The sequence below is a fragment of the Pocillopora verrucosa genome, chromosome 7 (genome assembly GCF_036669915.1).
Source record: "Pocillopora verrucosa isolate sample1 chromosome 7, ASM3666991v2, whole genome shotgun sequence".
NCBI lineage: Eukaryota > Metazoa > Cnidaria > Anthozoa > Scleractinia > Pocilloporidae > Pocillopora > Pocillopora verrucosa.
The window spans coordinates 14906355-14917698 of NC_089318.1; the positions used below are offsets into that span (position 1 = coordinate 14906355).

The 11344-nt window shown below is 36.5% G+C and overlaps 2 protein-coding genes across 2 annotated transcripts; both read right to left on the reverse strand.

The window, feature by feature from the left end:
• Nucleotides 1-805: 805 nt before the first annotated feature.
• On the reverse strand, nucleotides 806-8223 carry LOC131792387 (uncharacterized). The gene is made up of 7 exons (XM_059109754.2): nucleotides 8118-8223; nucleotides 3661-3917; nucleotides 2665-2779; nucleotides 2138-2260; nucleotides 1907-1940; nucleotides 1692-1773; nucleotides 806-1342 (listed from the first exon to the last, which is right to left on the reverse strand). The coding sequence occupies exons 1-7, from the start codon at nucleotides 8221-8223 to the stop codon at nucleotides 824-826; spliced, it is 1236 nt and encodes a 411-aa protein (XP_058965737.2). The 3' UTR covers nucleotides 806-823.
• A 1213-nt stretch (nucleotides 8224-9436) lies between these two features.
• LOC131792389 (adenosine receptor A3-like) lies at nucleotides 9437-10453 on the reverse strand. Its single transcript, XM_059109755.2, has one exon. The coding sequence runs from the start codon at nucleotides 10451-10453 to the stop codon at nucleotides 9437-9439; it is 1017 nt and encodes a 338-aa protein (XP_058965738.2).
• Between the last annotated feature and the right edge of the window lie 891 nt (nucleotides 10454-11344).

Here is an 11344-nt window from a genome sequence, read left to right on the forward strand (position 1 = left end):
AACAATCAGATCTTGGGAGCCAAATTTTGAGCATTGCTAAATAATCTTGACGCGGAAATAATGCTCCGGAAAGTTTTGAAACTAGCCGGGATCATACTAAAATTAACAAGATTGGCATGCAGTAACATCTTTCAAGCACCAAAATGAATTGATGTGAGACCGGAATATTACGTCCAATCATCTCCCTCACAATCTGTCAGTAAAACACTAAGGAGTGGAAGATTATCTGTTGGATAAATAAGTTTGTTTTCATATTTTCTAAAAGATCTTAAGTTCACACTATTTGGTTTATCTTTTTATCTTTAGTGAACATTTTTTGCTAGTCGTGTTTTGCGTAATTTGAACGGAAACTAATTCTTAACTCTCTCTTTTACTTTCCTAGCTTTGATCACTCGCTGAAATTGACTGCCGAATTTGCGTTTTAGATATGTTCATAATGTTGGCTCACAGTATTATCCCGGTATGATTACGTTGACATCCTGGTTTGTTTCAGCTCATCTCGTTTCATACTCGTGTTATTTGGTTCGTTTTCTTTTGTAAGGAGAAGCACAATACATGAACTCGGATTATCTGTCATGATCAAGTTTTAATCGTAATTCTCATTCTTCTATGCAACCTCCATATATCCAGGTAATTCCATAAGGGAACAGCATAGCGATAATAAATAAATAAACGGTAAAGCTTGAGTCTCATTCAGCCAAGTGATTAAAATAGGTTTATAGATATCGACCTCTCCTTCGAAGACCAACAGCTAAGTCAGTGCTTGTGACCCAAAGAACATTCTGATGGTGTGAGACCCATGCTGTATGCCACAGTGGACGTGTTAACGGACAAAAATGTATCCCATGACTGTTATGTTTTTTTCGCCATTATCTGGTGAATACTGAGCTACATTTCCACATCTGTTGGACCTGAGATGAGATCCATCTATGCCGAATCCAATTCTCGAGTCGCACGAACTACAGTCATTTTGTTCATTACTTATGATGCCGATTCTTGCCTTGGAACTAAAACCATCCGAACTGACCACATTGAACCCCTCCATGTTGCATTCTCTCTGCAAGGAGGCCTCTGAACCAATTAGAGTCTTCCACGTGTTACGACCCAGTGAAGTGAAGCGGCGTTGCCCGTCAGCGATCAGTGAAAATAATGAGCTTGCCTCCTGTTCTACGGCAATGAAACTGACTTGTTGGTCGACTTTCATACCGAGGCAGATCTTTGTGAAGGATGTGTTCCAGTAGGTCATTAGCTTGGTTTCTCGTGAGTCGAACCCAGTCTGCCCTCCAACAGGATTGTATTCCAGTTGATTAGTCCAATACTCAGAGTCATAACGGAAGGTTTCCTGTGTGAATATGAATCGAAACGATATTACACACGAGATCTATTTTTAAAGTAATCTGGGGAAATAATTTTTCATAGCAAGAGTTATGAAGTAGTGGCCGTTCGTTTTACCCGCGAGCATGTATGTGTGCCGTAAAGCTGGACAAAATATTGGACACAACACATTCTAAAAAATCGTTAAAAAAGGCGCCTTCTGTTTAAAAAGTAATTCGATTATTATTGTTCCTTAGACACTAATCACACTTGGACCAACCAATGAAAGATTGATTGTAACTGAGGAGCAAACTCACAGCAAGTCATTTGCATTACTGTAGAGCTGTGAGGAAATCATCGTCGTTATTTTTTATTACCTTTTTGCCGTCAATCTTCATCACAAGCATCCAAGCACCTTGTCCGCATGCTCCAAGACTACAGTGAGGGCTTGTACTGACTCTGAGGATTTTAAATTGAATAGAATACTTAAATTGAGCTTTATCTCAATGTATTATTATCACTATTTTAATGGTGCGTTCATTTTCTATGTAAAATAAATGCTGTCCTAAATAACAGTAACAGTGCAACTCACGAGGTCGTCTGGTAAAGGTCTTGGCAGGACATTTCTAGAAAAAACAAGACAAAGCAAAAAAAAAAAAGCGAAATTAAGTTAAAGGTGAGATTTAAACAGAAGAATGAGATTTGCATCCGGTATTCGCTTGTTTCTTAAGTACATCCTTCACATCTTGAAGAAGGAGTTTTTTCTTTTGTTTTCTTTCTGTTGATTTTGGCACAACACAATTCAGTCGCAAAATCTACTTACCATCACAATCGGTACCATCCCCAGAATATCCCAGCTTACAGGTGCAACTGTAGGACCCCTCATTATTACTGCACAAAGCATTGACACTACATTTGTCTGTTCCTAAAGCACACTCGTCGACATCTGGAAAACACATCAAAGTTGTCTTACTTTTTCCTCTAAAGGTTCTTTCCTTGCGATTGTCTATCTTTTCACCTATTTATTTATATTTGAAAATTACAATTTTTCCTCATTGGGCGCTATTGCGCAAAGGGATTAATTGTCACACACCACGTGACATACCTTTGTGTATTCATAATTCCCATGATTCGCTTCCCTTTTTGTCACTGTTCAATCCACTTTCATCATTCTAGGAAATGAACTTCTCTCATGGCCAAAAACAGACAGTGTTATCGTTGTGTTGTTGGCGGGGAGAATTAAGGCCAATAAATTTAGTTTGTTTGGCTTAGAAAACCAAACTGCCTTAAAAAAGCGTTGGTTAAGTACGTTCATTCTCGCTAACATGATTTTTTTTAGGTAGTACTTACCGACTCCACACTCATGACCAGTAAAACCAATGACGCACAAACATCGGTAACCTCTTTCTGTAAAACCGGTTTGACAGGTTGCGTTGTTCTTGCAAGGGTTACTTGTACATGCGCTCTAAATTGAAAAAAAAAAAAAATCAGGCAAGTAATGGTCTATCATTTAGCGAGGTGGAGAAAATCAGAATATGAAATTTGAAGAAAACAACAGCAAAAAAACAAATAAAATCTTGATTAAGCGATAAATATTAATGTGGAAACAATAGAAATAAAACTATTTACAATACTATGAAAACTATTTACGATAGAAATAAACCTATTTACAATTACAAATAGAGTCATCTGTAAATAAAAACGTTGAAAGAAAAGGGCAATTCAGAGATACTAAACAGTCTGAAGGACTGATTCCATTTTTTTAAGCATTTATGAAGGTCTTAAAAGAACCAGATGACGCTTACTTAAAACCTGGTCCCTTGGTAACGCCAGGGCCTAAGATCAAACCTACCGATGTGCTACCTAAATCACTAAGAAGTCCTTCATATGAAAAATCGCCAAATAACACTCCGTTTACTCTTTCCAATTTCTCAGCCGATCCCTACCCTTAAGCGTTTTAACTGTGGAACAATAAGTGACATTTATTTCTTTAATCATAAGAAAGCGTATTTCACATACACTCTAAAACTGTGGCCTGTTGAGGAACTTTCCTGTGTTATAAACTTCTTTATCGAATTTTAAGATATCTTTAACAGTAGCTCCAAACATCTTTAGCGTGTCGCTTTCTGGAATGATGGGTTTTTCGCAGCGAAATTGATTTTTCGAAATTATAATTATCGCCTGGCATTTTGAATGATTTATTCTTATATCATTTTCTAAAGTATCATTTGTGCACGTGTGACGAGTCAGAGTTCCCTCAATTGAATATTTTTTTTTTCTTTTTTTGAAATAGTTACTCTACTAATAAAGCCATTTCTGGTTGGAAAATCAAACAACTTCGCTTACCCGTGCTCCATGGTAGACATAACTAGCATTTTCAACAAGGTCCTCTTTCTGTCCTTCATGAGTTGAATTATTCAGTTCGCAACTGCTTCCCTCATTTTCATTCCATATCTTAAAATTATAACTCACACAATTGGGTTCCAAATAGCAAAGTACTTCACAATGGTCTATTGTCTTGTCGACGTGTAATCCGATCACGTGATTCGTAAGACGTTTTCCTGGTAAAGCTAGCTCCGCCTTGAACTCCAACTGACGACATTCTCCTCAAGAAAAACAGTTATTATCAGTGAAAGCATATTTCTTCACCCTCCGCCAAAAATCATTAAAAGTTTTAGCTTCTTTATTTATCTATTGATGTTTTGGTATTTTATTTCCCACGAAAAAAGAAACTTTTACGCCCAGTAACTGTGCGTCACCGTTCACTTTATATGATAAAAATCTGTGAACTAGCCCTCACCCACATTTTAAGGATCTCTAATACAGTTATGAATGTAAATTAAAAACAGTTTTCCTAAAATATTGACATAATAATGATAATGATGATTATAATCATGACGATATTAATAATTATAGCAAGATATTAATAGTTATAGTAAAAAGAGTAATGACTAATAATGGTAATAGGACTGAGTGGAGTCCAGTTCAGTCTGTAAACATGCGAGTGATAGAAAAAATCGGACGACGGCGAATGATAACTTGCAGAATTGGACGACACGAAGTCCTGTTACGAATAAATCAATACTTCGAAAAAATTCAAGAAAGAAATCAGACATCTGCTATACGCAACGTATCAAAAAACAAAGGACAACAGCGCGTGCACATGTCTCCTACAGTCCATTTATACAGGCATGACGTGTTATTACACTGTCCGATTACAAGCATGACGCGTTCACTGTCCTATTAATAATAGTAATGAGACCTAGTGCAGTCCAGCTCGGTCTGCAAACATACGAGTGATTAAGAAAATTGAACGATCGCGAAGCAGGAGTGTGATTTGTTAATTACGAGTGTGATTACGGATCGAATTGGACGACACGAAGTCCTGTTATTAATTAATTGAAACTGTGAAAAATTTTTTGAGAAATGAACTGGAAATCGGTTATACGTTTTCATAAAAAAAATCAGTTAACTCGGCGAAATGCGAGACAACAACGCGCGCACATGATGCGTTCTGTACACTTACACAGGCATGCGCGTACACTTTCCTATTATATTGGTGCTCAAGTCAGGCTGGTGATAACCAATCACGTTCAAGAATGTTGTTTCGATTAGTACCCAAATCGGGCTGGTGATAACCAATCGCTTTCGAGAATTTTGCTATGGCTTTGATAATAACCATTATTGAGATAATGGTGATGATGGGAATAATTTAAAACAACGCAAAATCCTGGGTTGTGTTATCAGCTATCATGTGTCCGAGTATTAAAATAAGAAAAAACATTACTCTCACAGGGAGATAGTACATGGTCCGTGCAGTATGTGCGTACGAATCAGAGAAATGCTATAAACAAATTTTTCATGAGCATTAACCTCTACATTCTATGTAATCCAAGATTTTTCATTCATTACTTAGCTGGACTTTGGCTTTCCTGTCTTATATTGCAGCTGGTGGGTGCGTTTAACAGTGGCTGGTAGATCTGAATGAGTAACTGAACTATCCTTTACAATAAATTCGCACTTTTGTGTATTGCCTAGTGGAAAATGTAAGGAATAGTGTCTAGCATTTGGGAGAGCGAGTAACACAAATCGAAATTACTTTATCAGAAACACTCTTACCTGAAGAACAAACGATTACGTGCTGTATCACACAGAGGACAAGAGAAATGTAACGCACGATAAAATTAGCCACGTTAGCCGACTGATAATGCTTTGAGACAAGATTTGCGGTTGCTTTGCTTAACATTTCAAATTGTACACTTTCCCGATACGTTTGGTGAACAATTTTTTGAAATATGTTTCCTTACTTCGTCGTTAATAGTCGGCGTCAATAAATGGATTCTGCCTTTGTTACCTGTCGAGGCAAATAATTCCCTATGAGCCAAATCGTCTCGGTGTGAATTCAGTAACTTAATTAACTAAGGTAATTTTTTTCAAACAAAAACATTACAGTCTAAAACTCAAATTTATCAATTGCTTATCAACTCACATCGGCCTGTCCTTTATTTTTCAAGCGGCATAGCTAATCTAGACCTTGTTGGCAATTTACTTTTCGCAGCGTTTGGCTATTTATCACAAAAAGTCTTGTATGAATTATATGCGTGCAAAATAAATCTACATTTGGCTAGGACATAAGGGTAGCAAGGTTGAGGCTCAGCTGGGTATAAAGCCATAACTGTTTGGGTGACTGCATCAAATTTAATTAGCTTCTGTAACAGCCTTTGGGCAAAATTCATAACTCAACTACTTTTTTTCCCCCCTTTTTGTCGGTACTTTGAAATTTTTCAGGACGTTGCCTCCCAAAACGGTTTCTATTCATAATACAATATTTTCTTGTCGTATAGTTATTGATTTTGGAATTAAATCACTCTCATGATCATCAACGTCACATATTTGGTTATCCTCAGCGATACAGAAATGATTCGAATGTGCTAGCTTTCTTTTCTTTTTTTATTTGTTTCTTTTCTCACTAAATGCTTAGTTCCACCCATTTTTTTCACTTCACTTACACAGTTTGCTACTACCTGAAAATAATAATCCCTCTTCGAATCCTTAAAAACTTTATTGCGTTCAATCTTGTTATCAATACCTTTATTTTAATTCATTATAAATTTTACAATGATTCATATTTGAAACACTACTTGTCCTGTCTTTTTCTACGAAACAAGGAATTAAGGCCATTGAAGCTTTGATAATAATTTTGCTCTGCTATTTTTGTCTGTTTTTGTAGTCTTTCTTGTTTCCTGTTTAAGTAGCACTTGTCCTTAAACCTCTAAATTACGTCGGACGTACTAAGCGGACTCTCCTTTTCTCGCGTGTTGACATATTTTCCTCAATGTCAAGTTAATGAAATATCAATTTCTGTTTGGAAAGGTCAATGGTTCCTCTTACTCGAGTTCCATGGCAGACATATCCAGAATTTTCCTCCAGGTCCTCTGTGTGCCTATCGAGGGTTGAATTATTCAATTCGCATCTGTTTCCACCAATTGCATTTGATGTTTTCAAATTATAACTTGCGCAATTAGGTACCCTGAAGCAAAGCGCTTTGCAAAAACCCGCCCTGTATTTTCATGAACCTGCATCGCGTGTGGAGAATGATCATTAACTCATGTTAGTTCTGCAAAAATACGTTAGAACATGATTGAAAAAACTAATCTTAACTTGTGTTGATTGAGATCTGAGATTTCGAAATATTATACTGCTCCTCTTTCATGGGTTGGTCTGAGTTCAAGCACATGATTTTCAGCAATAAACAGTTTTTTTTAATTTTTTTATTTTGATACAACCATGCAATGATTGGTTGGCTGAATGAATAACCTTTAACTAGCTAAGTAAACTTCAGGCATAATTCATAACTTGAGGGTTGTGTTTTTATTTTTACGGTAATTTGAATTTGAAAATTAAAAAAATTTTGAACATCTGAATCAGAAAATTTTAGCAAGAATAAAAAATGGCTAGCCTCTTAGTACACTTAAATACTTGGTAGAAAAATTCAAAATATCAGCAGAGCATTAATTCAGACCTTAGGGCTTATTGCAGTAATAAATTTTCAATTAATAATTAATTTTCAGTTATAATCATTTTTGTTAAATCGGTATAAGTCATAAAACGATTACAACAAACATTCAGGGTCAGACTTTATTTTCATATGCAATGTAATATTTCTAAATTGATGAAACTGATACATTTAAGTAGACACAGCTGTGATTTCTATGTCTAAGTATGCCACTTTGTTCTCCACGGATTCATTTGCATCGCTGCCTGAAAGGGTAATTATATGATTTCCTACCACGGCCTAACAAAAACAACTGTGGTCTTTCTGTTAATTTTGTGTCTCGAACCTCATAAATATTTTAACACATCGATCCAACTCAGTTGGGCCACATTTAAAACTCTAAAATCATTTCTCCTTAAATGTTAAAATTTTTATACCATGCGAAAAGTTTCTGCAGACACAAAGAACACAAAAAATAGCATTCGATCTTTGATAGTGCACTATCCGTACATTCAATCGAAGGAAAAAATAAGAATGAAGTTAATTAAGCGCTGATTTGGTCACAAGGCCTCATCAGTTAGCATAAGTACTTAGCTTTAAAGCGTCTTATGTAAATATTGACCATAATTTATGCATTTGTGACATTTTAGAGAGATCTTTTCCACGCAATCTTTAAATCGACGTCGCTTCTTATGTCGGACTAAAGTATTGAAGATGAAATGAACCCAAAGGCCACAAAAAGATTTCCTTTACAATCGACCTATGTAACAGCCTTCATCATATCTCTGAAGACTTTTCTCCCCATTACCGCATTTCTTGGCAATGTCTTCATCCTTATTGCCCTTCTCACAGGCCTCATTACGAGCCAAGGTTTGCTTTTTTGCTGTGCATATGATACCAAAGTTAGCGTCCATCAGTAATAACCTTTCAAACTACAGCTAACAATCGGGTGGTGGTTCATATGTTATTTTCTGCGCAACATCCATCTTTACATCGACTGCAATAAGCATAAACAGACAAATTACTCTTGCTTTGGGCCTGGTATACAGAAATGTCCCATTTTTTTTTTTAGGGCTATGCCTGTCAACCTCCATCCAGCCTGTTATATCAAAATTTATCTCCTTCTTCACCGTCATCACCGGCAAGTACATGCGTAGCATGGGTTCAGTTTACATAAGTTATCTGCTATATGTCTTATGTTGCAGGGAATATGCTTTGCACTTGGAAGAAAATGCTCCCAAAGGTTGCTGTGGTCCTTATCATGTCGCACTTTCAGTCCTGTATTCGAATTCGTCTCTGAACCCCATACTGTCACGGTCTTGAAGATCCAAGAAATGAAACAAATTTTGAAAACTGAAATCAGGGTATTGATATGGTTTTTAAAATCAACCTAAATCTTTCCTTTAGCATTTTTGTAGAGAATTCCTGTCCGAGCACGTTTCCAAAATATCTGTTCATCTATTTCAATTTATCTTATTTATTCCGTTGCAAAAATGCGCCAGTTCTCCGACTGTTGTTAATTGCCTTTAATTTTGTTCGTATGTTTTTCTTTCATCACACGAACTCAAGAAACATCTCCTCTGATATTCCGTGCACTTATGAACTCTCCATTACATTAACATGAAGACTAAACCTTTACTAGATGTACATTGTTACAATAAAGTATGCTAATGCGATGATAAATTAAAAACACACACAGTTAAACATGTATCGAATAACCACTAGAAGTAACTATCACAAAATGGTTTTGAATATTCTTTACACAGGTGTATTTACACTGAGTTACAAATAAAACTCAACAGTTGATTTTTATCGTCGGCAAGTCAAACATTGGTCGAGATAATTATAAACATAAAACTATAAATTCATACAAGGGTACTTTATTTCAAAGCCTTAAAACTAAAACCGTGGTGAAACATGCCGAATTAAGGTTGTCATTAGTTATTAAATTATTCACGAAAATTTTATCTGAAGAATAACAAAAAATGTAGTAAACCGCCACTAGGTTTTCATCCTAACTTCCTGGCATCAGGTTACTATTTGCTCTCATTTTGTGTCCTGAGCACAAACAGCTCAAAGGAAAAAGAAAGTACAAAAAAAAAAGGAGTAAAACTGTACAGACGTCATTTACAGTTTGATATCCATTACAACTTGTTCAAACGCCAGTTCATAGATGAAATCAGTTTTTCCTCTCGTCTCACTTCTAACCTCAGCAAGTGACGTGTTCATCGCTGGCTCTCTTCCGAGAAAACAACGTGTAGTTAGAGCTTGTCGAAACTCGACAATTCGTAATGCATAAACAACCGGATTGACAAAAGAGTTGAAGTAATTTATAAGGTTTACCATGAAATAAAATTTGAATTTTACTGGTAAAAGACAGAAAAATTTCAAGAAGTTTGATATTATTAAAGGCAACCAAGCCAGCAAAGAAAGGCCAGATACAAATAACAAGGTCTTTGTCAAGCGCTTGTTTTGCAAGTCTCTGTTTTGCTGGTGTGAAGTGGCGACACTACCACTCTGAAACTTTCGCCAAATACCCATGTAACAGCCACACATTATTAGCACGAGAATCAAAGTATATAGCCCCCAAACAAACATGGTGTGCTTGGTAGAAAGAAGGAGGTTTGATCCAGTCCAGATCGCCGATATAAATAGGGTAATTATCCACACGATAATAATAAGGATACGGTATGTTCGAGTTGATAATGTTCGATGCTTAAACGGCCAATACATGGCGTAAAATCTCTCACAGGATATGAAGGCTGCAGAAATGATTGAAGCCTGTGAGAAGAATGTATCAAGGGCCAGGAAGAAAATATAGAGACGATTGTTACTGCTCAAGTTCCCAATCCGGCTGGTCCACAGCTGGAAATAGAAGCCAACATCATAAATGTATATAGGTAAACCAACAGCTCCTAAAAACAGGTCAGCAAACGCCATATTGATGGGTAAAAATAAATTTTTCTTGCGAATGTTTTTGTTTTTTGCAAAAAGAATAATAGTGATTAAGTTCCCCGCAACAACTAAGACAAATGTCAGCATAAAAGCACTACACAATGTGACTCCTTCCATTCTGGAGGGAGAGTTCTTTGATGAATCAAGATCTTGTCTTGAGCCGATGGTAGAAGCAGAGGTATTGTTCATTGCAGAGGTTATGGCAAGACGAAAACGCCGAGGTAATGAGGAGAACAGTCGAATGATGTGTACAAACCGAGGTTACAGCCAATTTTGTGTTTCCTTGAAAAGATCACTGACCAATTACGAATACAAAAGCTCCACTGTGATTATATTTTTTCTGGTTTCCTTCCACTATCGAACGATAGTACTTTAACAATAGGAAATGCGAAGTGAAATTAAGGGCTTCATAAGGATGGCCTTGTCCAAGCGCTGAGGATCTTAGCCTTCTTTAAAGCCAAAGGTGGCCGTAACTTTTGGCGAATCTGTATGACGTGGGCGGTCCACTTTCCATAAAAGGAATCTAAGCCTTTTTAGGCATATTCTTGGTTCAGTCCTCTTTTTCAGCCAATGGATGGCTTTGTCTGAGCAGTTTGCACATCTAACGAATTCCTTTAGTTTCAGATAGGCTTTCATGCATCAACTATTTAATTGAGATTTTGTATGATGACCGTGAATTGCGAGCCCTTGGAAGAAGGCATTATTTGTCTGCAAATATTCAAGATTCCCTGTCATATTCCGTGTCCTAATTAACACTCTCACTTCCCCGTTTTATAATTAAATCAATGGGTAAAGCCGCAGTTTCAGTTTGTGTCTAACGTTTTTGCTAATTAATAATTTTCAATTGTCAGTGGAGGTCAAAACTTGCATGCACGAAAACATGATGGTAGCAAGAGCAAATTGTCGCCAGTCAAACTGAATTTTCTTTTTGAACCTCGAACCTCATAAATATTTCAAATGCAATTAACAGAGAAGGCTAATCTCTTTAAGGCTACGGTGAAACGTTTTATTATCATGTTTGTTATATCGGTATGAGCCATAAAACGACTTTAACAAACATACAAGGTCAAACTTTATTTT

Bases quoted from the DNA above. Each gene is read 5' to 3' on its own strand.
- LOC131792387 (XM_059109754.2), bottom strand. From the start codon at position 8,223: ATGGACGCTAACTTTGGTATCATATGCACAGCAAAAAAGCAAACCTTG. The intron at 1,941-2,137 runs GTAAGTAGATTT...TGTTTTTTCTAG, and splicing joins GGATGGTACCGATTGTGATG to AAATGTCCTGCCAAGACCTT. The intron at 1,774-1,906 runs GTGAGTTGCACT...TAAAATCCTCAG, and splicing joins GACCTTTACCAGACGACCTC to AGTCAGTACAAGCCCTCACT.
- LOC131792389 (XM_059109755.2), bottom strand. From the start codon at position 10,453: ATGAACAATACCTCTGCTTCTACCATCGGCTCAAGACAAGATCTTGAT.